General features: G+C 25.2%; 3 protein-coding genes across 9 annotated transcripts; 1 reads left to right on the top strand and 2 right to left on the bottom strand.

The window, feature by feature from the left end:
• Positions 1 to 1,457: 1,457 nt before the first annotated feature.
• Positions 1,458 to 7,342, bottom strand: LOC122508238 (fatty acyl-CoA reductase wat-like). Of its 6 annotated transcripts, none has more exons than XM_043621487.1 (9): positions 6,267 to 6,504; positions 4,702 to 4,860; positions 3,980 to 4,073; positions 3,521 to 3,769; positions 3,268 to 3,413; positions 2,602 to 2,904; positions 2,146 to 2,403; positions 1,821 to 2,078; positions 1,458 to 1,660 (listed from the first exon to the last, which is right to left on the bottom strand). In XM_043621487.1, exons 2-9 carry the CDS (start codon positions 4,833 to 4,835, stop codon positions 1,561 to 1,563), a joined length of 1,542 nt encoding a protein of 513 aa, XP_043477422.1. In that variant the 5' UTR covers positions 4,836 to 4,860; positions 6,267 to 6,504; the 3' UTR covers positions 1,458 to 1,560. The 6 variants fall into 6 exon arrangements, with proteins under 6 accessions (XP_043477422.1, XP_043477430.1, XP_043477448.1 ...); XM_043621495.1 differs by lacking the exon at positions 6,267 to 6,504 and adding an exon at positions 5,818 to 6,260; XM_043621513.1 differs by lacking the exons at positions 4,702 to 4,860; positions 6,267 to 6,504 and adding an exon at positions 7,212 to 7,342.
• A 1,121-nt stretch (positions 7,343 to 8,463) lies between these two features.
• LOC122507563 lies at positions 8,464 to 21,119 on the bottom strand. Of its 2 annotated transcripts, none has more exons than XM_043620350.1 (5): positions 20,951 to 21,119; positions 17,710 to 17,970; positions 12,776 to 12,959; positions 10,543 to 12,537; positions 8,464 to 9,932 (listed from the first exon to the last, which is right to left on the bottom strand). In XM_043620350.1, the coding sequence occupies exons 3-5, from the start codon at positions 12,916 to 12,918 to the stop codon at positions 9,296 to 9,298; spliced, it is 2,775 nt and encodes a 924-aa protein (XP_043476285.1). In that variant the 5' UTR covers positions 12,919 to 12,959; positions 17,710 to 17,970; positions 20,951 to 21,119; the 3' UTR covers positions 8,464 to 9,295. The 2 variants fall into 2 exon arrangements, with proteins under 2 accessions (XP_043476285.1, XP_043476292.1); XM_043620357.1 differs by lacking the exon at positions 20,951 to 21,119 and adding an exon at positions 20,587 to 20,943.
• Positions 21,120 to 21,553: 434 nt separating this feature from the next.
• Positions 21,554 to 24,399, top strand: LOC122507625 (E3 ubiquitin-protein ligase Hakai). The gene is made up of 4 exons (XM_043620437.1): positions 21,554 to 21,983; positions 22,254 to 22,664; positions 22,812 to 23,000; positions 23,202 to 24,399. The coding sequence occupies exons 1-4, from the start codon at positions 21,882 to 21,884 to the stop codon at positions 23,841 to 23,843; spliced, it is 1,344 nt and encodes a 447-aa protein (XP_043476372.1). The 5' UTR covers positions 21,554 to 21,881; the 3' UTR covers positions 23,844 to 24,399.
• The last annotated feature ends 1,971 nt before the right edge of the window (positions 24,400 to 26,370 follow it).

Genomic DNA, 26,370 nt, shown 5'->3' with positions numbered 1-26,370 from the left:
ATTATTGTTTGCTTGGTAAAATTGGTAAAATTAGTAAACTTTAATCCAAAAATGTGATAAAATATCAACAACAATAAAGAACTTTCATTAAAAAGTAAACGATAATGAAAATAAAAATTCTTAAATTTTACAATTTTGCAATTCTTATGCTTTCTATATTTTTAATAAATTTTTTTATAAAAACTTATTATTGTTTGCTTAATAGTAAAATTAAAAAAAGTGAATGTAGTTATAAATAATAATAAATGAATAATAAAATAAATAATATTATAATAATAAATAAATAATTCATAGTTTTATAAAAATTTAGTAAAATTTTAATCCGAAAAGTCAGAAAAAACAGACAGTAAAGAATTTTTATTCAAGATGTAAACAATATGATAGTAAATATAAAATAAGAAAAACAATATAAAAACTAAATTAAAAGTAAATAAAGAAAATATTTCCAAAGTCTTTAACCCAGAACAAGTGAATAATTATTTTTTTTTATCATAATAATTGATAATGAATAAAACAACCAATTAAGAATAAAGAAACAAAAGAAACTAACTTGATCGTACAATCGAGTAATTTAAATTGCAAAAAGAAATTTGCGTTTCAGCGGAAATTCCGAGTTGCACTTTTTTTAAACATATAAGAAAAATTAACAATTGTAAACATAGAAAAAAAATTAGCAATTGTAAATATAGAAAAATAATTAAAAATTGTAAGTATAAAAAATTAACCATATTGTAAATATAAGAAGAGAATTAACAATTATAAATATAAGAAAAGAATTAACAATTGTAAATATTAAAAAGAAATAACAATTGAAAATACAAAAAAATAATTACCAATTATAAATAAAAAAAATTAACAATTGTAAATGTAACAAATAGGTATAAGTAATAATGCAAATATTATTTTATTAAACACTTTATTTTCAATAATGTTCTTTTTATAAAATCTAAAAGTAAATTTTCATTATAAGTAATAATACAATAAGAGAAAAATATTTGGCTATTGATAACAAAAAATTTGCATTACAATTCAATTTTGCCTTCTTTAGCAAAATACAAATAAATTTTAATTTTATTTTATAACCCAACAACTATTTTGGAAATAAATATTACTAAAAAATAAAAAAAGTTTATCTCTTTTGTATAAATAAATAAGTAAATAAAAAAGTTTTGTTACACAATTATCAAATATTTTGTCATAGTAGAATATTTTTCTTAATTTATTTAAATAATTGTACACATTTAGAATTATTGTTACAACAACAATTCATAAATACATATTAAAACTTATTGTTGCAATTCTAAATATTTAATTTAGAATTATATAAATTTTTCTAAAAAATAAAACGAAAATCCTGAATTTAATTAAAAATAACTCCAGTTATTATTGTATTTTTGAAATCGATTTTCAAATAAATACAAAATTAAAATTGACGATGAAATTAATTAAATGCTGTTGACATAATTTCAATAAAATTTACAATTAAATTTTATTTTCATCAAAAGCAATTCAGGATTTTTTTACAGAGAATATAAAATTAAAAATTAAATTATAATTCAACTAAAATACCATAAAAAATAGATAACGAAGAAGTGAAAACATCAACCAAACCAATAAACAAAACACCGCAGTTACTACCGCATAATGAGCAATTCTCAATCTAGAAAACCAAATAAAAATAATTAGTAATTTATTCATTTTTATTATTAAAATATCAAAACAATTATTTAAATAATTATTTTATTTTATATAAAAATAATAATTTATTCGCATTTTATACTTTTAAACAAATTTTTTATTAATTATTAAAAAATGTTTACCTCCTGTAATGAATTTTTCCTTCCTCAATTGTATCCATTGTATCTTTTAAAACAAAAAGACGAAGGCCTCTTACGTGATAATGCATATAATTCTCCCAATCCAAATCATTCAAATCAAAATCAAATTTTTGTCTATCTAAAGAATTCAATTTTTTAAATAATGCTTGATTGCTGTCACTATGAAAATTCCACTCTTGACTCGAGAAATATGCAATAACACCCATGAATTTGTGGATTTTTTTATATGCCTTCAGTAACCTGTAAAATTTTTATTATTAAAAAATCGTCCTTGATAAAAAATAAATTTTATTTAAATTTCACTTACATTGGCTTCTTTCCCATAAGATACAATATACAATCGACTATTGCAGCTGGTACCAAATGCAAAAAGATCATACAAAAAGTATGTAACCAAAAATTTTCATTCAAAATCATCACATTATACCAAATTGTATTTTTACTCGGCAATTCAAATCCAAAACTTTGATTTAAAGCCATAAATCTCCCCCAAGTAATTGGTTTTAAATTTGATGATATACAATTGAAAACTGGAGGTTCTTCCTCGATTATTAATTTTTCATTCCTTGAAGAAAATTTTCATTATTAAATGTTAAATAGTTTTTATTATTAGAAGTGTTTTTTATTAAATTATTAACTATTAAGTTATTATTAAAGTTTAAAGTTAAATAAATAATTGAATAAAATAGAATTAATTGAATTAATTAAATTAATTGAATAAAATAAATGTAAATGTATAAATTTTGTATATAGTTTTGAATACCATTGTTGAGCAATATCCCAAGCAGCAACGACAATATTGTTGATGACTATATCAGCGGGAATGATTTCTGCGACATTATTTGGCACACAGTGGAGAGTGCGAAGTAATCCAATTCCAGAACCCACAACAACACCTGTGGCTCCATAAAGATTGTTTGTCCAACCGGCGATTGGCTCCTTCCATGTTGACACGACAATCGATGGACGAACGACACAAATTGGAATTCCAGGCGAATATCTTCTTACAGCTTCTTCAGCCATTGCCTTTGAGAAGGCATACGAATTTGGCCATTTTCCCAAAAGTCTAAAAGAAAACATTCATATTTCACTATATTGACATCAATACAATTTGGTAGCAAATAAATTTTTTATTAAATTCATTAAAAATAAAATTATCAAGAATATTTAGAATTTATCAAATTTAAAATTATTACATTAGAATTTTAGATTTCCATTAGAAGTTTAAATATTTAAATATAGATTTTAATATTTTTAATATTTCCAAATTATTAATAATAAATATTTTGTTGATATTTTTAAATTAATGAATTATTAATTATTAATAAATGTTAATAAAATATTAATCTATTAAGATATTCTTTCAAATTATTTAAAATTCCTTTTCGAAATTTACTAAGTTAATAATAATTTCTTATTCGTTTCTTACAAGGGAGTCAAATACTCCAATTGTTCATCGTCCAACAAATCCAAAAGGCTCAAAAGTTTATTCACGTCCATTGGAGGAGGATAGAATTTTTCATCAATATCTTTGGAAATGCAGTGTGCAAAAGCAGTCGATATGTGAACAAATGCCTGAAAAATAAAAATATCAAGTTAACTGTTAAATATAGAACTATTAAACCAATTAAAAAATAATCAATTATTTACAATAATATAAAAAAATAATTTTAGATAAAAACCTTAAGATTCTTCATTTCCTTGGCAAGCTGGAGCATTAATTGCAAACCTCTCACATTAATATTTACAGCCTGACGAAGCTTTTCATCAAAACGAACAGTCGCTGCCGCATGGAAAATTATGTGAGTATTTTTGATAATTAATTCCCGATCGTTCGGAGATAAACCCAAATCAAATTTTTCAGTGTCACCTTCAATTATAAAAATTTTTGACGCATAATCCGGTTGTTCTTGTTTTAATCTTTCGTACAACTGAAAACATAGAAATTAGAAAGAAAACAAAAAAAGCTTTAAATTAAAAGAATTTGACAATTAAACAAATAAATAATAAATAAAATACAAATAAAATAAAAAAACAAATGAAATAATAAAAAATTAATAAAACTTGCAAAATTCTTAACAGAATAAAAAATAAGACTTAACAGTATAAATATTTATTTTACAAAAAATATTTCTACTTACAGGATCATCGAAATGTTCTTTAAAACGTTCCTCTGGAGATTTTCCTTTTTTAGGCCTCAACATCATGTATAATTTACCCATATTAGGAAAACATCTAAAAATAAAAAATAAATCTTTATCTGCAATCTTAAATGTATGGTTCAATTGACAATTCATAGAATCTTTTTGTGTTAATAATTGATTTAAATATATTACAATCACAAATTAGATATTCAAATTACAACTAATGAATTTTTTGAAATTTAATAATTCTTTTCTCTCTCTTCGCTTGGACAAGAAACATTTGAAAATTCTCTAGTTCAATGGCTTGAATGAAATTAATGTAAATTTTAATCATTGTTTTTTAAAAATAATACATCCGGTGACTAAAACACGATTATACATATATATTGCACTCAAACGAATTGATTTTATATATTCCTTAAAATAATACATTATTCGAAACATCCTTGAATAAATTTAGAGAATTCATTAACTTTAATTATAAATTAAATATTTTTATATAATACCATGATTATTATAGTTAATGCAATACTTAAAAATTGTTTAATATTATTTTAATCAATATTTAAGTTTCATTCAATTAAATTTGAAATAATTTCCAAAAATTCAATTCCAACAAAATTTACACGTATAAAAATAAATTAATTAATTAATTTACTTTCCTTAAAATATTATGAACACATTTTCAATATAATCATGAAAATAAATAAAATACTTACCTTAGAACTTTTTCCAAAAGTAATTTTCCAATAAAACCAGATCCGCCAGTTATGAAAATATTACAATTTGAATAAAATTCGGTAACATCACTTTTTTCAGACACAATTTCGTTGTCTTTTATCATACGTATCATTTCTTCAATATAATCTTCACTTGTTCTTTCAACAGACATTTTAATAATTTTTTTACTCACAGATTTCAGTTAAATTGAAAAAAAAATTATTTAAAAAAATAAAACAAATTTTAATAAAATAAAAAACTGTCAGTTTCATGAGTTCTAAAAAGATTAATTTGTTAATATTCTTTTAATAAACCAATGTTTTTTTTACTTCTTTCTTTATAACAGGAATTTATTTTGAAAAAGAAAATTTCAAATTCGACTGAACAGCAAACAGAACGACCACTTTCTGTGGACTTTCTGTTGTTAATGATGACTCGAAAGAAGTGGTAGCTATAAGAGGGGCGAAAGGTAAAGGAATATGATTTACTTTGGATTATTTTTATATAATTTATTTATATATATTTAAAAAAAAATTTTTTTTTAAATTTTAAAAATCTATTTTAAGAAATCTATTTTCAATTAAAATACTTTTTTGGAATTCTATTCATTATAGTATAAAAATTATTTCAAATAGAAATAAATTTCTTTTACTTTTGGCAAAAAATATAATTAATTTATCACGAAAAATGTACACTTTTTTCTGCTAATTTTTTTGGAGGTTTTTATAGATTTATTTAATTTAATTTCAATTAAAAAAATAAAATCTTTTTTAAATATTAAATATTCGGCAGAGTCTTAGAAAAATATTTTTATAAATATCAAAATGTTACCAAAATTGCATTTTATTAAATATTTTTCTTACTTTAAACAATTTTTAATCAATTTAACTTTTAGTGATTGTAAAAAAATTATTACTCCCAGTGATTAATTCACTGTAATTATATTTTTTTTCTTTTCACTTGCGCTTCTCAAAAAAATAAAAATTTTAGGGGAGGAGGTGTCAGCAAAATATTGCGCACCATTGTCAACCGAAAATAAAAAAAATTGCCATAATATATGGAGTGATGGGGGAAAATAAAAAAAAATATTTATCACAATATCGACGAATTCTTACCAAAGTTGATAAAAAGAACTGTGGACGCAGAGAACTTACATATATCCATATTTGTGTCATTGACCTTTTATGCTCAAATTATCAAACAAATATTTGTTATTTAATGCCATTTTTTGGTTACAAAGCGATCAATCATAACTGATTGATGCAAATAAATTATCTAAACTTATCGACAATTTGAGAAAAGTGACACACATGTCAACATAACCTCCAATTTGGAGATCACAAATATGACAAATATCAAAATAAATTTGTAATATTTGTTATACTTATATAGCTCAAAATTTCGAAGCTTTGCTCAATATAAACAATAGAAACAAATATACACATGAAAACTTCTGTATATTGATGAATATGATCGATTGCGAAATATTATGCAAACGATGATGAGCCATGATAGCTCCACTTATATTTTTGCTGAAAACTCGAAAGAAAACAATTCTACTCACAATAAAAGCGAAAATTATTTAACCGGGGAATTGATAAACTTGCTTCTTAATAAATTTATTGGAAATTTAACTTGATTTATACGAAATTCACTGATTTTCAGAGACACGATTACATTGTTGTTATTTACATTTTTGTAGCAGAAACAAAATGGAACAACACCGTGAAGTTAGTACTGCGTGCAGTATGCGCAGTGTGGTATAATTTGCGGTCATGTGACAGCGGGAATTTAATTTTGGACAAAAACAAATTGAAAAAATAATTATGAAAGAAAAAATTAAATAACAAAGGTGACAAGATAAAATAAAAAGCAAATAAACTTTACATTTAACAAATAAATGTAAAAAATTAATTAAAATCGAGAGAAATATAAAATAATTGGAATAGAAAATAAATTTATATTATTTATTACTGAAAAAATTATTCAAAATAATATAAATAAAAAATAATAAATAAACAATTAATATTAAAAATAATTGTCAATTATAAAATTTTTTTATATTAAAAAATTCACCAGAAATATATTTTTTTCTAATGTTGATAAAACGGGAGGGGGGTGCTATCAATATATTACTTATATTAAGCAATAAATTTACGCAATTAATTAAAAAAGCGTAAGAAATGAGAGGGGAGAGAGTAATTTGATAAAATTACACATACCGCAGATGATTGATGTAAAAACTAATGGATAAATTTACAGCGCGTCATGCGAGCATAACCTCAATTTATCAATTCGCATTTATCAAAAATTTTTTTTAATTTTTACTACTAATATAGCTCAATATTCCATATTTTCGCTCAACATTTACGATTTAAACAAATATTCATATCAATAGTGATGTTTATTGACAGATGCGATCAATTGTAAAATATGCTAACGATGACGCGCACCGATGGCGTCACTTATATTTTTGCTGAAATCTCAAGAAAAAACATGTTTTACTCACATCTACTGTGAAAAACTTGGTACCAGGGCATTGAATTACTTGATTCATCTTAGATTCATGGAAAATTTCACTTGATTTTAATGATATCCGTCGATTTTTGGGGACACGATTACATTCGTGTTCTTCACATATCTATGGGCAAAGCAAAATGGCGGACAGCGCCGTGAAGTCAGTACTGTGTGAAGTGTGCGCAGAAAGGTGATGCGCGGTCACGTGTCATGGCGGGAGTTTAATTTTAGATTTGAATTTCCAAAAAAATTTATAAAGTAATTATGAAAGAAAAAATTGAACAATGAAGTTAATTAGATAAAATAAAAAGTAATTAAAAATTTGCATTTAATAAATAAGTGAAAAAATTAAAATAGAATGAGGAAAAAAATGAAAAATAATTGGAATACAAAATAAACTATCTACAAGCGATTATTCTGTTTAAATAATAAAAATAAATACAAAAAATATTGGAATATTAAACAAAATTAGTAAAAATAATAATAATAAAAGTAAAAAAAATAAAATAAACAATATTAAAAAAAAATTTTTTATATTAAAAAAATTCACCATAAATATATATTTTTCTAATGTTGGTAAAATTTAAAATTAACTTGTACTTAAAGCTGTGTTGAATTTTTTATTCCACACTTCCGTACACTTGGAAGGGGATTATTTTTTTTTTTAATTTTTTAAAAAATTTAGAAACTTGGAGGGGGATAAATATGTTGTAAATAATTAATGTTGTATTGGAGGGGGATAATTTTTTTATAAATTTATAATAAATAACTGTATATATTTTAAAATAATTACAAAATTAATTAATTTATTCTAAATATTATGCACAAATTTTTGACAAAATAATAAAAATAGGTAAAAAATAAAATAAAGAAGAAAATATAGTAAATAATTATTGTAAATTACTTATTAACATTAGAATTTAGTGAACAGAATGTTTTTTAACTTATATAATTAACGATATTATAATTAGACAGGTAACATTAATATGAATTATAATGAATACCTAATTTTCTTCTTTGGAAATTTGTTAATCCATATCTATATTATTACCTTAAATAATTTACCCAAAAACATCTTAAATTTTATCTTTCTAAAAAAATAATTCGAATTTCTAATTTTTAAATACAAATTTATTGATATCTTGAATGATTCTTGTACCTCAACAAGAGAAAATGTTGACAATGAACTATTTTTAAAGATATCATAATATAATGCGGTGAAATGATTCTACTCGTACAATATATTTTTTTTCATATAAATTCGTGTTTATTTTCTGACACTAATCGCTTAAAATTTGTACAATAATTTCTAATTCCTCACACTCGATTCCCAGACATTCAGTTTGTTTAATTCTCTTTTTCTTTTCTTCTCCACATTATCGTTCACAATCCACTTTATTTCGATGTGCTTTTATTTAAACTTTTCAAAAAGAAAAAGAAATTTTAAATCTATTTTTCAACATTTTAAACGATAAAAGAATAAAAATTAAATTAAACTTTAATTTTAATTAAACTGAAACTGGTGCAAAAATTATTAAAGCAACATCGAGATGGATTAAAATGGAAAAAAATTTACATATATCACACATTCGTTAAATTTTTCATCAATATTTACACTATCGTTGGAAGTTTGACTTTTAATACCTTTTTCAAAAAGTAAAATTAATTTTATAATTCAATTAACCAACGATTTAAAAAAAATTATTATTGTATATTAAACGAAAAGTTAACGATCGAAGAACTTTGTTTTCTTTGCGACTGTAGTTTCGGACTTATAAAAAAATATTTATGTACAAGTTTCTTAAATAAAAAAAAGCCATTTTCAATACAATCGCAGAAGAAAAAAATAAGAAAGTTCTACTTTTCTTTGTAATTCTTTAACAATGTGTTTTAGTTTCTTTTTTGTCAATGTTTATTGAACAGAAACTAGTGTTTTTTTTCAAGTGGAACAAACATCAAGATTCTACGTTTAGACAGTTAAAAAACATGATGTCAAACAAGAAATAATATTTTTTAGAATTACTTGTCTTTGTTCCGTGGAAGAATTTCACTGTCATCTTCCACCGACTGGTTTTCTCATGCAATTTTCATATATATCGTACGATCGCGCATTTTACTTAATTTTAATTCCCTTAAAGCGCGTTGCGCCTCAATTGGTGATTGAAAACAAATACGAGCATCGCCAGTTGGCATTCCTTGTTCATTGTAACGACGAATTATTTGTTCGCGTTTGATTTCAAAATCGCAGAAAAATTCAATAATCTCATCGATACTCGCTTTAAACGGAACATTTTCAAGTGAAACAACGCAACCGGGCTTTCCAAAAACATGATCAACATGATCCATTTGTCCAGGATGTCGTGGTGGCATCATGTGTCGTGGCATTCCCATCATTCCAGGCGGTGGTCCTCTTGGTCCAAAGCCAAAACGTGGATAATGCATTGGCCCTGGAAAACGTGGCCTCATATCATGCATTGGATGATGATGATGATGCATTGGATAATGATGTGGTATTTGTATTTGCGCCGAATGACTGTCAGATATTCCCAAGGTATCCAGCATTTTAGAACGTGGCACCAACATTATCGTCGGTACATTCTTTCCCAGGGGTAAACCATTTTTACCAATTGCACGCATTGCCTCCTCAGATGTGTCAAATTCACAGAAGCATTCGCCCGCTGGTTTTCCAGATTGATTCAGAAGCATATGTATCCTGGAAAATAAATTATGAATATAAGTCTTTGCACTCGATAATTAATTTTAAAAAAGTAGTAAAAAAAAGCAGTTTAAGACTGTAAAAAGTAGCTATCGAAAAATTAAATTTGACGTCTAAAAAAATTCATTTCAATCGATTCACAATTTTATAAATTTTTGTTTTTTAATTAATTGGTTTTATGAAATCTCATTAAAATAGTAGATAAGTATTGAAAATAATTGAATTCTTGCGAAAAATTTTCTTCACATTTTTAAAAATAATTGAATTATTTTAAATAGTTTTATTGAAATTTTTTGAATTTCTTCTAAGAATGTTATTAAAAAATTTTTAATTGTTCCTAAGAATTTTATTGAAATTTTTTTAATCGTTTCTAAGAATTAAAATTTTTGAGAATAATTTTTTATTGCTTTGAGAATTTAAGGTAGAGCCAATTTTCAAAAAGAAGAAAAATGTATCTTTTAGTGTCACAAATCTAAAAAAAAGTATCTAAATTGTAGCAAATTCTACAAAAAGTTGTAAATAGTAGGCTGATATAATTCTATTATTCTTTTTCAATAAATTCCTTTCTCTTTTTCATAATAAAAAAAAAATCAAAATAGTTTCTCACCTGTGTGGTACAATGCCAATATCGGAGAAAAAATCCAAAATATCTCGATCGTTTGACTGATAAGGAAGTCCCCGCATGATAATACAATCAGATTCCGAAGGAATTCCATTTTCCTCCTCGTATTCACGTTTCTCGCTCTCGAACAAAGTTTCCGAAATTGATGAAGCCGTGATTTGTTTTGGTCCAATTTTCAAAGTTTTCGTAAGCGCCGCCTCGGCGTCTTCAATTTTCTCGAAATGCAAATAACCCAAATATTTTGTACTACCGGAATTCTCCATTGTCTTAATGAAAACATCATTTATCTTTATGTCTTGAAAGAGATTGGAAATGTCCATTTCTTTGGCGTACGATGGTAATTCAGTGAGAACAACATATGACGATTTTACCACAACTTCCGGTGCCTTAACAGCATCCGCCTCAGGAACATTATCATCGTCAATTGTCGACGAATTTTTTACATCCTCAGATGGAAAATCATTTTCAACCGGTGAAAAACTAGCCCTATTGTCTCTATCACATGACGGATATGAATCGACTGTTTTGTCAAATATCGATTCCTCGAGATGGAGAACCTCAACCTCGGAGCCACGTACATATTTCGGCGATTTAAGAGCCTGCTCTTTAGCGTCATTTTTTACGAATTTTATATAAGCGATACCAACTCTATTGCCATGATTATCGTTTATTAGTTTGAGACCATCTTTCCTGATGAATAGACCGGAGAAACCGTGACGTACATCACTGTAAGTTGCGCTCAATGGCATATTTCTTACTTCGACGCAATTTCCACTGTCCATTGTTGATAACGTCGATGACTGATCATTTTGTCCAAAACGAGAAATTGGATTTCTATTAAGTCGATCGTTGGATCTATCGGACTTGTCGAATGATGGACCCTTGAAAGCAGAAGCTTGAAATGCGTGAGGATTCCTTCTGCTGTCTAATTCTTGAACTTTGTTCATAAACGCATTACTTCGATTACGAAAATTATTTGAATTATTAAATAAATTGGAATTCTCCTGTGATGAGCCGAATGGTCCCGAACGATTTTGAAAACGTAACGAATCCATTCGTCCATTATCGCCCCACGGTTCACGAGGACCACGCAATGAATTCAGTGAATTGCCATTATTACCAGAGAGTGAATTATTACCCAATTGGGATAATTGATTGATACCTAGATTTGGTAATCTAGCCGACATGAGACTACCAACGCCATTTAATCCATTTAGAGAGAATTGTTGAGCTAGAACTGAATTTCCAAATGGTGATGGTCTATCATCTTGCGTTGGTAATGCGGCAATACCAGCTCCAAGAATATTTGGTGCAATTACTCCAATTTGTTGGGTACGTGGTGGTACCTCCCAGACGCCATTTTCAGGTAGGGGTTTCTTCGGTTTTTCCTTAGCGAATTGTCCCACGCAAACAATATCGTTCGTATTCTCCTCATCATTACAATCCTTTCGTCGATCATTACGTTTAAGATCACGATCCTTGGAACGTGTTCGATCACGTGACTTCGAACGATCACTACGACGACGACGATTTCTGTCCCTTCTGTCACGATCACGATCACGTGATCGACTTCGCTCCCAACGGCGACCACCACGATCACGTCCCCTATCACGATCACGATCTCTGTCGCGATCACGACGATCATTCCTGTCGTTACGTGTTCGATCTCTGTCGCGTGATCGTGAACGTGATCTTTCGCGTTGTCTCTCCTTACGATCCTTATTGCTCGTCTCATTTTCAGTGTCGCGCTCTTTTTCTCGACGTGTCGCCTCACCTGGCGATTGTTGTTTCGCTGGAACTGCTGGTACAACTGGCACCGGTGTTGTTGTTTGCATAAATGTCTGTAACGACAAACTCTGCTGTCTCGCCACCTCAATCACCTTTTGCATTTCCGTTCTTGAACTCAAGAGTAATTTTATCTTCATTTCTTTGATTTTACCACCGTCCTTCATCATCGCCTGTCGCGCATCTTCGTCGGTACTGTAAGGGGGTGAAATGAAACGCTTTACTAAATAATTCATTTCTCTTTAAAAAAAAAAATTTAACCTAATAATAAAAAAATTACTTGAATGAAAAACTTCTTTGAACTTAAAAAAAAGAAAAGTTAAGAAGAGTGAATAAAGATTGTTTGTTTTAATTTCAAGGAACGAAATCGAAGCAACGTTGAGATTTTAAAAATATTTCTTTTTCTTCATATTGACGTGGAATTGATTCTCACCTGAATGCTATGAAAGCATCTCCAAGTTCACCACCAACGATGTGTACGCCGCCTTCCGGTATGCTGAGTCCGCGAAAGAATTGGCGGATGTCCAGGGCGTTTGCGGACCACGCCAAATTTTGTAGTCTAATTATGACGCTCATTTTGTTTTTTGTTTTGTGTGAGTGTTTTTTTTTTAATTAATCTGCAAATTTAAGAGAGGGAAAAAAATTACGATAATTCGAAGAATTGATACACATAACAAATTATTGAGATACATGAGAAAATTTCATTTTTGAAACAAGTTGAAAAATTTCTGTTGGAATTTTTCTTTAATACAGAATAAAATAATTAACAGTAAATCAAATCTTTAATGTTCAAGTAATTTAATAGTAAAGAAAATAAAAACGACTGATGTCCGAATGTCTTCGAATTTGTTATTCTTATGGTTAAATAAATTTTAATAAATATTTTACAATTGAAGGGAATTTTGGGAAATATTTTTGTCAGTAATGATTCCAAATTATTTCTCCGGCTTAAAAAAATTAGAAAACAGAAAAGTTCAGTAAATCAAGAATAGAGTTATATGAAAAGAAAATATTTGAAAAGAATTTTATTAAAATAAGAATTTTTGGGAAATATTTTTATCACTAATTATTATTCAAAATTATCCTTCTTAAAAAAAATAATAAAATTTAATGAATTAAGAATGGAATTATTAAAAAGACAATATTTGAAATGCACTTGAATAAAAAATGGAAAAAAATTTAATCTCACTCTCAAAATAAAAATTAAAATGAAAAATCTAACTTCCAATAATTATATTTTTGTTCGATACGACTAACTTGGTCGCTTTCATCTATTATTATTTATTTAGTTAAGACTTTAATCATTTAATCAGGCTATTATTTAATTATAATATATTAAAATTATTTTACGAAAATACTTATTTTCATTCTTCACGATATTAATCGTAAATATTTTCATTCATTTTGTGAAAATTATTTAATATTGTAATTGTTGTAATAAATTTATATATTAATTGTCGTTAATTATCGCACTATTTTCGATAATTTAATTAATTAATTAATTAATTACATTATTTAATATTGTAAAAATTTATTTAATTACGTACATAATTAATTCAAAACATAACTTCATTTTGGAAAACTATGCAATATTGTAATTTTTGTAATAAATTTCTATATTAATTGTCGATAATTATAACACAGTCCAATAATTATCTAACTATTTTCGACAATTTAATTAATTAATTACAGCAAATTTATTTAATATTGTAAAAATTAAATTAATTAAGTACATAATTAGTTGAAAAAATATAGGATAACTTTATTTTGAAAAAATATTTAATATTGCAATTAATTTTTCTTAATTGTCGATACACTGAAAAAAAAATTTATTTGATTCAAATAACTGATTAATTGACTATTATCAATTAAATATTTAATTGAATCAAATAATATTTATTGGAGTCAATTAAATGGTATTTGCTTCAAATTCTGAAATTATTGGTTCAAATGCCATTTAATTGACTCCATTAAATATTTTTTGATTCAAGTAAATATTTAATTGATAATAGTCAATTAATCGGTTATTTGAATAAAATAATTTTTTTCTCAGTGTAATTACCGCACCATTTTCGACAATTTTTTGAATTAATGGATTACATCAAAATTATTTAATATTTAATTCTTGTAATTAATTTTCGATAATTATCGAACTATTTCCGACAATGTTATTAATGAATTATTTAATTTATTACAACAAAATTACTTAATATTACAAAAATTAAATTAATTGAATACCTAATAAATAAATAAACATAAATATTGTAATTTAATTATTACAAAATATTATAATTATTTATTTTATTAATTTATAAAAACTGATTAGTTTTATTCAAAATATATTCTCAAGTGACAAGAATGTTTAAAGATCGAAGTAGGCAATCGAAAATTATTTTATACTAATTGTGAATTGTAAAAGAATGCAAAAAGTGTGCCAAGGTCAATTATATGAAATTCACACTCTTATGCACTGGTAGTAATTAATTGATTAATTGTTCAATTATTAATTAATTTAGAAGAAAATCCTCATCGTTCAGCATTTCAAGGGGGATGAAAAAATATTCTGAAAACTATGAGAAAACTTTACATTTCAGTTGGGAAAAATTAAATAATTATGATTAAAAATAGATATTTTTCAAATAAAGCAATTTAAATTGTTTTATTGATCAATTTACTCCGTTTAATTAATCAACATAATTTTTTTATTTTGATTAAGATTGTAAGATTTTTTCTGCAATTATTTATATTCTACACTTTTCTCAAAAATTTCAAGAAAAGTTGAAAGAAGATTTTGTTAATATAATTATATTAAAATATTTTAATAAATAATTTTATATAATAAAATCTTAATAAACTTGTTAAAATTTTCTATTATTAAAAATATTCGTACTGAATAAAAATATTGGGTTTGTTAAATAAATATATATTAGGCATATTATATAAATATTTAAAATACATAATTTAAATTTAATTGGAAAAAAATTATTAATAGAAGAATAATTAAATAAAAATTGAAACAATTATATTAAGTGTACAGAATAATTTTACAAAGTACCGGATTGAATATAAATATCATGCGTTTGATTTCTCAATGCTATTTAATAAAATGATTAATTATTTAGCACAAAATATTAATTTAATCATTAAATTATTCGAATTATTTCAAAATAATTAATGATATAAATTATTTATACAGTTAATTATTTATTGCTGTTTGTTAAAACCGTTTTTTTAATTATTTTGTAATAATAACCGAATTTAGGCCTTTTCATTACAAAATAAGTTAATTATAATTGTATAACAATTAAATAATCATCTACTTAGTTTCTAAAAACAGCTAATTAAATTCAATTATAACTAGATTAATCCGAATTATAAAAGAGATTCTCAGGAGTTTTGAAATTCTAAATGAAAATTTTTAATTCATCGAATTTTCAAAAACCAAAAAGAAGAAACTAAAATTTATAAATTATTGAATTTCCTAAAAATGTGAATGTGTCAGAGAAAAAATCTATCTACAATTTAGTCATTAAACAGAAGATAATACCTAAAATAAAATTATCGCACCATTTTCGACAATTTTTTATTTATCAGAAAAAATTGAAAAAGTTAGTTTCAATTAATATCTTTTAATTATATTAAAAGCACCTATACAAAAAATGTTTCTGAGTAAAAAAAATCCATTGACATAATTTCAAACGAAAAAAATAGAATTTATAAAAAAAAGGGAAAACAAAATAAACGGTACTATAGTTAACCCGAATTTAGTGTTTAGTGAATATAGTGTTTCGATTTAAAAATAATTCGCTTATTAAAAAAATATTCAGTTTGAAATAATTGTAATTATTAAGAAAATATATAAATTTATTTTTCCAACTTTTATAAATCAATTTTAATAATTTGAGATTTTATGCCAATGAATTAAATTAAAAATCGAAGAACGAAATTTAGCCGAATTAAAAAAATAACTAAATTTTTTTAACGAAGGAAATTATTTATCAGCATAAAAGAAGTGTCTCAATTTTCTCAATTCAAGAAATAATATGGATTTGATACAAGAGAATAATGAAACAGCTTATTCCGAAAGAAATTTGATCAAATCGACACACGTATTGAAAAGCTGAAAAAATTGTCATCCTCCTGGAAAATGCTTCCCAACTTTGAGAGACTGCCATGGAACTGATGAAGTTCTTATTGAAGCAATGAAGTTCATGTTATTTCGATACAATGTGTGACGTTTTCTGTGGTGAATTTTTTATCAACGTAACTTGTAGATAACAGCAGCTGGATGCTAATTCTCCTCATTGAAAAAGAACAAAACAAAAATATCCTCGAAGATCAATTGAATCATTATTATTGTGCTTTGACTTGATTCAATTGCATAATTAAATTCCATTTGCTTTTTAAAATTCCTCAATTTTTTAAATTTTCATAATTTCATTTTGTGTTTAAGAAAATTAAATTATGCGGCGAAAAAACTCGAAAATTAATAATGCAGATTTTTTTTTCAGAAAAGAATCTTTGAAAAAGAATCCAATCCAAATTTTTACCATAGTAATCAAGAATAATTTTCAAATCCGATTGTGAAGTAAAAGAACCGATAATAAATCGTATCTTGAGGAAGGACTTTGTAAACTTTGTTCCAGTTTCTTTTTTTTAATGAATTAGTTAGAATGTTGAATAATTTAATTTAAATCTTAAAAATATTTTTTGTAGATTGAGAAGTAGATTTTAATAATTCTTTATTGACTCAAGATACGACTTAGTCTTAAAACAAAAAATCATTACCTAAAGTTATTTGTAGAAAAAAATCCGTCATCACCTTAAATCATCTCTTTTTTTTTTTGCTATTTTCTCTTCAATAAAAAAACAAAATCCATTCTCCTTAAAAAAGTTTTTTTTTTTTGTTGACGAACTGAAGATGTTTCTCGACAATCACGTGTCTCCGCAAATGAATCGCTTTTTAATCATCGAAGAACTCGAAATATTGAATTGTAAAATTGAAGTCACTTATCTAACGAACCATCAATAGATAAAAATTCTAACAACGAAAAAAAAATTAAATAACATTAATATACCATCATAAAAAAGGAAATCTTTATTGATTCAAAAATTTGTCGTTCTTGAACAAAATTAACCATGAGAAAATTCAAGAACTACTTACCGATACTTATTTTTTACCTAAAAAAATCTTAATTATAGGGTATATTCTTATAAGTAAGAATTCATTTTAATTTTTATCTTCCACGTAGATTAAAAAAAAAGGTAAAAAAAAATTGACCCAACAGAAAAATCACAAATCTTGTTTCGCAAAATAGAAAAAAAATTAAGAGCTAAATCTTATTACTTTTACTATTGGAGTATTACCTTCACTGAAAAATTCTTCTTTCTTCAATTTAAGTTCTTGCAGTCAGGGCCTAAAAGGTTTCGATGCAAGCTAACGAAGTCGACGAGAATAAATGACGACTTGCGACACAGCAAAATTGGTCCATTCAGTAGTGAGGAACAAGAAAATGAAGAAGCAGAAATAAAGTGCAGTTACATTCACCGCATCATTGTTAGAAACATCATCGTAGACGGCGAATTGCTCATTCTCTTTAATACACGCACCAAATCATCGCTAAGGTCCTGTAACACATATCATTTTTTGCCATGCCTCAAAAACAAAACCCCTTTCGAATTTTTTTGTTTTAATTTTTTTTTAGTTAAATAAATATATTAAAAATAATACAGAAGCGAAATTCAAAATTTAGATGTTCTATAGGCACTTTTAATACAGAAAACGAAAATTCTAATTTTTGACAAAAAGCAAAGTAGATATAAAACATTTTTCTGAATTAAAAATGAATAAATGCATTCAAATTATGAAAAAATAAATTTAGGTGAAATCCCTTTCAAATCTTTTTTAAGATTTGAAAATTATTTGTTAATTAGTTGTTGCTATTATTATTATTATTAAATATATTAATTAAGTTTAAAAAATCATTTTAATCAAACAGGCCTAATTTGAAAAATTTAAATTAAAATATTTTAATCAAAAATTCTCTTTAACAGTGCAAAAATGGAAAATTGATTTTTTTCACAGCAATCTATTTTAATAGATGAAATGCTTGAAAAATGTCACTTTTCAAAGTTATCAAGAGCTCCTAAAAATGGAATTTCGTATCAGCAAGACAATTAAAAAAAAATTGTATTTTAATTTAAAAAAAATTCAAGTCGTTTCAAATTCATTTTAGTATCGAATTTTAAACAATTATTATTTATAAATTTGTTTATTGGGTTACTTGTCCTGTCGACAAAGTTTTTAGAATGCAGAGTTTGCTACTTGATGTTCCTGAATTCCATAAAATAGAATGAATTAATCTTCAATTTAAGTTTTAATTAAAAAAATTAATAGAATTAATAACGATTAATTCTATTGAACTAGTCTATTAATAGAGATTTAAAATTTATTATAGTAATTTATGTCTTTATTTATATACAGAATCAAAATAATATAATTAAACAAATTGTTTTAATTAAACAAAATTTTTTAATTAAAAAAAATGTTTTAATTAAACGACATATTTTTTCCTAATTTAAAATTAATAATAACTAGTGAAAGAAGGAAAATGTTCTGAAAATATAAGAGAAAAAATAGAATCAAATATATTTGAATAAATAAAATGGAAACTAGTTTTAAATTAGGATGAAATATATTTAATTTTAAAGATTAAGTCGTCAAGAATTAAAAAAACCTGTAAATTAGAGTTTTACTAAATTAATAGAATTTCTTTAAATATTAATTAAATCAATAATTAATCAATTATTTAACTGAAAATTATTTTTCAGTTTAGAAAGTTTAAAACTTATTTAATTTACAATAGAGAAAATTAATATTTGTTAATTTCGGTGCCCGTAATTGTTTAATTATTGTACTGAACAATTTTTCCGAAACACCGATTTTTCATCCACTTCTTATTGAATCAAGCTGAAAATTTACATTAAAGATTTAAACGTTTTTTGTTCTTTTACTAATTATAAATATAAAAAATTAAATAAAAGGAATTGTAATAAAAAGTATAAAAAGTACTCCACCCAATTAAATTAATTTCCAGTGTAAAAAAAGTAATATATAAAAAAAAAAAAATGATTGAAAAAAATGATTTGTTTATTTATAGAAATATCTTCAATACCGGCTATTTTAAACTCGTGAGTCGAATTAAATTCTCATTTTAGATCACGTCGTGATACTTACCTCAATTCATCCGGAATTGAAAAAATTGTCAACCGCGATAAGAAAAATGTTGGAGAGATTCCATAAAATGCCTCGCTATTATACTGAAGATTTAAAATAATATTCAAAAACTCGATGAACTGTTTGAAATAAATTCAAAACAGTAACTGGCAAATGATCCAAAGGGTAAAATAACCGCTGACTTGTAAACAAGTTCAATTCCTTCAAGTTATTTGTCAAAGATTGAAAATAATTGAAATTTGATAAAAACTTGAGCAAAAGAGCAAAAGGAATTATCCACAAAATCCACAGTCCACATCCATGTAGATGATATTAGCAGATCTTGACCATTGGCATCCTTTTTTAATGGAATTCAGGTTCAGGTAAATACTTGCAATTAAAATTTTTACCGGAAATAATTAAAATGAAACTGCATTCAACAGGACTTATGATTTAATTATTAGCTTTTTTTAAAGATTATATTATTTTTTCCGCAGAAATCGTAACACCAGTTACATTAAGTAACCGAAATTTCTTTTTTTTTCAGAGAAAAAAGTTTAAAATATCCAGAGAGAATTATAAATTAAATAAGGTTCAATTATTTTTCGTTATCTGAAAGAAATGATTAAAAAACGATTTTTAATTTTTTATATGATAAACGGGATTTGTGATTTATTTTATTTATCTTGGTGATAAAATATATTTTTATTACGTGATAAGACATTCTCGTTTTAAAGACAAATGAAATGACGCTTTCACATTTAACAGCAATTACCTAGAAAGTTCGAAAAATTGTTTCCAAACATTATAAAAAGCAATGCTAACGATAAAGATGTTCTTATTTAAAAAAAAAAACAATTAAAACATTGTCAGTAATTGTATAATAAACAAATGTTTACTAATATTTACCAAACATACTCATGAAATAAATAAATTTTATTTAAGGGTAAAAAATATTTGTGTAAAATTATTCAAGTGACTTTACATAAAAATTAATAATATTCCTTTAATGTTTATCATATAATTACCAAATTCGCGATAATGAATCAAATTGACTCAAATCCAAAGTGAGTACGATTGACAAATAAATGTAGTAAATTCCAATTTGACGCAACACGTCAAGGACTCCGACCACTATCGACTATTTTATTTTTGACCTCCTTTTAATTGAACTCCAAAAGCACCTTCTTTTTTTTTGTCAAACAAAACACCTCACGAACGAAAAAATTAACGCGAGCTAATTAACATTTCTTTTTTCATAACGCGAACACTGCATAAGATTGTTTTGATGCAATATAATGCTAAAAATCATTACTTTGAGTATACAAAAAAAAATGGCTTGGAACGCTCCATTAAGAATTCCGTATTTTTTATTCAACTCAATCAACTTACAATAAGAAAAAGTTGTGCCTCAATGAATACGTCGTCCACAAATGATTCAGAATTATTGAAAATGATGAAATACTGGATTTTTATAAACCGATGAACGAATAACGCTTACTTTTTCACCAGCGTGTCGTGTAATGGCTGCCGTTTTCTGTTTTTGCCAACTTTCCCATTTCCTTTTTTGTAGTTTTGTGAACCCCGTAGAACTTCCGGTTTGTGCAACGCCGCCTATTGACTGTTTTTGTAAACTATATTTTCCCGGAATATTTTCAAATTTGTAATTAATGGTTTTTTTTATTTATAGTTAAAAAATTCTATAATTATTCAGTAAAATAATAATAAAATAATAATTTCTATAATAAAACAACAACATTTTTGTTTAAAGATTAACTTTCTTTTTAATATAACAAAATGAATTCTTATTTAAAAAAGAATATAATAAAACATTTGTTTATATTAAAAAGTTGAAAAAGGCTCTTTTATGCTATAATTACTAAAAATAATAAAAGAAAGGGTAAAAATTTTATTCTTTTTAATTTTAAAAAGTTTTAATAATTGTTCTACACACATATAGAAGTACGACGTGGGTGACGTTTAAATATGTGTGAGAACGCATACTAAAACAACTTGTGATTGTGTGCGTCAATTTGTGTTTTGAGATTGTAATCCAATTATCAAATTTGATATCACTGTTACTAGATATTTATTAGTAACATTAATTTAAATTAACAATATACAACAGAGTTATTATTACTAGTGTTATTTTTGTATTATATATAAATTAAGTAACAGAAAAGAACGAATGATGCCGAGTTCAATAATCCTAACCTATAAAAACTAATATTTTGGTTTTGATTTACAACGTTTATAACGTTTACAAGTAACAATTTACAAGAAAAGAATACATTCTTCATTAAGGTAAATCCTTTTTTTAATAATGGAAGAAAATGGAAGCAAGAGAATGAGAGGTAGAACTAGAGGTAGAGCCCGAGGACGAGCTCGCGGGCGAGCCAGAGGACGATCTAAAAAAGCGGTGAAGGTAAACAATTTCTTTACCTAAACATTTATTTATCATTCATTATATTTTATCCTCATTTTATTTAACCACTACAAACATATTTTGTTATTAAATAATTGTTATTCTTATGTTTGTATATTTTGTTCCTAACCTCAAATTTTACCGCAGGTTTAATATTTAATTACAAAAAATTTATTGTAATTAATAATTAAATATTTGTAATTTTGAATTCTATTAAAAGTAAAATAATAATTTATTTATATTAATTACTGATTTGAATTCTTTTTAAAGGTAATTGAAAGTGATGAGGAAGACACTGTACAAACTCAAGAGGAAACTCCAATGGAGACCAATGAACCTGAGCAAGAACAACAAAAACCACAGCATCAGCAACAACAGTCGCCACATAAACAACCACCTCAACAACAACCCCAACCGCAGCAGCAACCGCCACAACATCAACAACTAATACATGAAACTCAACAAATTCATCCACCAATTTCGGAGCAACAATTTGATTTAGAAGCTGATATTTCTCAATTGGAGGCTCCAACGTTCACGACAATTAATAGAGGACCTCCTGAGCCAATGCTTCGTTTGCGTTGGGATCATCGGGTTAATTTGATTGGAGAAAAAGTGCTAAATCCAATGATTCATTGTTGCGATAAATGTCTAAAACCAATTCTCATTTACGGGCGGATGGTAAATTAATAGTTTACTAAAACACTAATTATAAATTATAATTATTTTTATAAAACTAAAACTAACTAAATTTTAATTACTATTCTGATTTTATGCTCTAATTCTTATTAATTATAAGAAGTTAATTGTTTTATAATACTTTTACAGATTCCTTGCAAACACGTTTTCTGTTTATCGTGTGCAAAGAGAGAAGACAAAGTATGTCCTCGATGTAGAGAGAAAGTTTCGAGAGTCGAACAAACAGGACTTGGAACAGTTTTTATGTGTACACATGGAGGTACTCGATACGGAAATGCAGGTTGCAGACGAACTTATTTAAGTCAAAGAGATTTGCAAGTAAGTTTCCTGTCATTTTTCTTTTTTAATCAAAAGTAAATTGTTTTCCACCTCCGAATATAGCAACAAACAATATAAAAAGGAGGAATTTTTTTAATTTCCTCCTTAATTTTTTTGAAATTAAATTTAAAATTTCTTTATATTGTCAATAATCAAAAACAAAGAAGATGAAATGATACTAATAAACAATTTTTTTTCCAGGCTCATATTAATCATCGACATATATCAACGCCACTGCAACCGGTTCAGGGAATGCAGGTCGATCAATCACAATATGCTCATTCAAAATCTGAAATGGAATCACAATTATCAAAAGTCTCACCAGTTACATTGCAAAATAGTCGCATGAAATCGGCTCATATGGTGCAACCAATAATGGGCAATGATCCACGCGTTAATTCATTGGTGAATCAACAATCAGTTGAACATCGACAACATCGAACTCAATCAATGATATCAATGCAAAATTACACTCAAAATACAGCGCCACCACCCAATAATCCCCCAATGAGGACTAATTTAATAACAGTTCCAATTCAGGATACATCTGTAAATACACACGAGATTCATGCTCAACAAACTCATCATTATTATAATCCTCCTCCAGCTCAAGTGAATTATGCAAACTATAGTGTTCCACCGCCAGTTTCACAGACACAACAATATTACTCACAATCACAACATCCACCGGGTCCTTATGTTCAACCGACGCAACAACAATACGCACCACCGACGCCGACATCAATAAGACCCAGTTACATTCAGGATCCACAGTACGGACCACCGCCACAACAACCATCTCAACCTCAATGGACTCAACATCAACAACAGTTTTACAGATAGACAAAGACTTTCCAGAAAAGCGTTCTTTTAGAATCAATTCTTCAGAGTGCAATAGTAACTTCAAATTAACAGATTTATTTTCACACTGAAAAAATTGCCTAAAAACTTCAATTTCAATTGATCAAATTTTTCTATACCGATTCATATAATTTACGAATCAATTGTAAATACATTTATAATACCCAATTAATTATTAATTACAAATTTATAATTTCTTCAATTATATTTTTCTATTTTCTTTTTAATTATAATTTCCATTAAATTATAATCATTATAATTAACATATTAGTATATACGTTAATTATAAAAATAGACAGAGATTAAAATATGTTCCAGAATATTTTTCTATCAATGTTTATCGAATTTATAAAATTACACTTTTTGCCGTGTAAAGTAGTGTGATTATCAAAAAAAAAAAAAAAAAATTAATGAGTGAGAAAATAATCATGACACAAACTGCACAAATTTGGAGTGAAAACTGCACTGATTAATTATTTTTTAAAAATAATGTAAAACTGTTGATATAGGTAGTAAATAAATACATTTTTTAAATAAATTTAGTTTTCTTTAACGAAATAAACATATAACGAATAAACAAAGTAAAAATTACAAATTACGAAAGAAGGTTTTTTGATAGAAAATAATAAGACTTTTTTTGTAATTGCTTGTCGATTAATAATAAAAATATAGACTAACTAAATTAAATTTCGAACAAAAAGAAATACATCGTTTTCTTAAGTAAGACAAAAGAGATAATTTTAATTCAAATATATTAATTTTTATTTAGCAAATTTGTAAAAAATAGTATTGGGAAATGAAGACGTATTTTTGAAAATAAAAATAGAAACTTAATGGACAATAGATTTTTAATATCATACAAGTCGTAACAACTGTAACGTATGTACAAAATTTGTTAATATTTAAATACACTATTCGTAAATTCTTATATTATGAATGTTTATGTACCATTGGTGTAATTATCCAGTTTAACGTTGTTGTAAAGTACGAATTATTTTCATTTAAAAGTCGAAAATCTTTTTTTTCTAATATTCTTCTAAGTACGAGATCAAGACAATTCACATTAAACACTCAAAATGTTGAGAGAATGATTTTATACAACACATAAAAATATGATTTTTATTTACTTACGATATACGCATATACACGTCTCTGTACAGCTTTTATTTACTGTTTTTATTTTTTCATTTTTTAAATGCCTTGTTCCCTTTACAGTTATAGATTTATTAATTTTTTTTTAAATTTTATTTACAACTCATTTGCTACTTTTTACGTATATAAAATAGAACACGTTTTTTTAATTTACAATATTTTTTTTCGCTGGAAACAGAGATTCTTTATTAATTGGATCACATACATACATTGATAATTATATTATTAAAATCAATAAAAATAAATTTATTAAAACAAATAAAATTATATACTTTCAATTAATCATAATAAATTAACATAATTATGTTAAAATAAAAAAAAAATTGCGTAATAATTAAAAAAAACAATATTTTGAAGATTAATTCATTGATAGACTATAACTAAAAATAATAGTAAAAATATATTATGATTAATTATAATAAATTAATCGTTTAATAAAAATTTATACTAATCTTTCAATTTTTTAAAATTCCTATTAGCGTAAAACTTACATTCTATATATTTATGCAAATATTTTTTAATTTTTCATTTTTATCTTAAATTTAATGTAACAAAAATAAACTAAAAATTACATTATTCTTTTTACGGAAAATATAAATATTAGAGTTTCATTTAATTTATCATCACTCTTTTTTTTTTGTACGTGGGAAGACGAAATTGATCTTTAAAAATTAATAAAAATAACTGAATATAGAAAAGAAAAGATTGAATTAAAAAAGTATTAAATAATTATGTACAAAAGATTATATTATATAATTTTTTTTTCACTATAATCTTATATAATGCAAATGAGTTGTAAATTTTTTTTCTCAAGAATATTCTTATATCTATACGAATAAAATATTCGATCTTAATATGATCATTTAGCTATTTTACTAATTATTTCTTTAAAAGATCAATTACATCAGTATGTACACATAATTCTTTCGTCTATAAAAAAAGATTTCGATGATTGCTTCTTTTCCGCAAATCACATTATATTTTGATAATTCTATTTTTTTTAATCTTTTAATCTAGAAAGCATTGTTTTTAAAGATCATTTGCATATATATTTTTTATTTAAAAAAGACGAGCCACATTAAAGAAAAAGAAATTTAAAATAGACTTTTAGTAGCTGAGAATTTGAATTTTGATTATTTTATCTAAATTGGATCTTAATATTATCGTCGAAATGAGTTTCATTTAAAAAAGAATTAGAAATTTCAATTAAAATCTATTTTTATAAAAGAAAAAAGTTCCAAATATATCATTTTTTTTTTTTTTTTTTTTGAAAATTTGTGTGACTTGTTTGTTTTTAGAAGAGAAGAAAATGTAGACGAAATTTGCAAGGCAATTTCTGATTAATTTATAACGTTCC

This window comes from Leptopilina heterotoma, unplaced genomic scaffold (genome assembly GCF_015476425.1).
Source record: "Leptopilina heterotoma isolate Lh14 unplaced genomic scaffold, ASM1547642v1 Lhet_114, whole genome shotgun sequence".
Lineage (NCBI taxonomy): Eukaryota > Metazoa > Arthropoda > Insecta > Hymenoptera > Figitidae > Leptopilina > Leptopilina heterotoma.
The sequence above is the reverse complement of the archived record's forward strand: the minus strand, read 5'-3'. Positions and strand labels throughout refer to the sequence as shown.

Coding starts and splice junctions, on each gene's coding strand:
- LOC122508238 (XM_043621479.1), bottom strand. CDS start 4,874: ATGTCTGTTGAAAGAACAAGTGAAGATTATATTGAAGAAATGATACGT. Junction 2,905..3,267: donor TTGGAGTATTTGACTCCCTT/GTAAGAAACGAA, acceptor GTTTTCTTTTAG/ACTTTTGGGAAAATGGCCAA. Junction 1,661..1,820: donor GGAAAAATTCATTACAGGAG/GTAAACATTTTT, acceptor TTGGTTTTCTAG/ATTGAGAATTGCTCATTATG.
- LOC122507563 (XM_043620350.1), bottom strand. CDS start 12,918: ATGAGCGTCATAATTAGACTACAAAATTTGGCGTGGTCCGCAAACGCC. Junction 12,538..12,775: donor GATGCTTTCATAGCATTCAG/GTGAGAATCAAT, acceptor ACCCCCTTACAG/TACCGACGAAGATGCGCGAC. Junction 9,933..10,542: donor ATTGGCATTGTACCACACAG/GTGAGAAACTAT, acceptor TTTATTTTCCAG/GATACATATGCTTCTGAATC.
- LOC122507625 (XM_043620437.1), top strand. CDS start 21,882: ATGGAAGAAAATGGAAGCAAGAGAATGAGAGGTAGAACTAGAGGTAGA. Junction 21,984..22,253: donor GATCTAAAAAAGCGGTGAAG/GTAAACAATTTC, acceptor TTCTTTTTAAAG/GTAATTGAAAGTGATGAGGA. Junction 22,665..22,811: donor TTCTCATTTACGGGCGGATG/GTAAATTAATAG, acceptor ATACTTTTACAG/ATTCCTTGCAAACACGTTTT.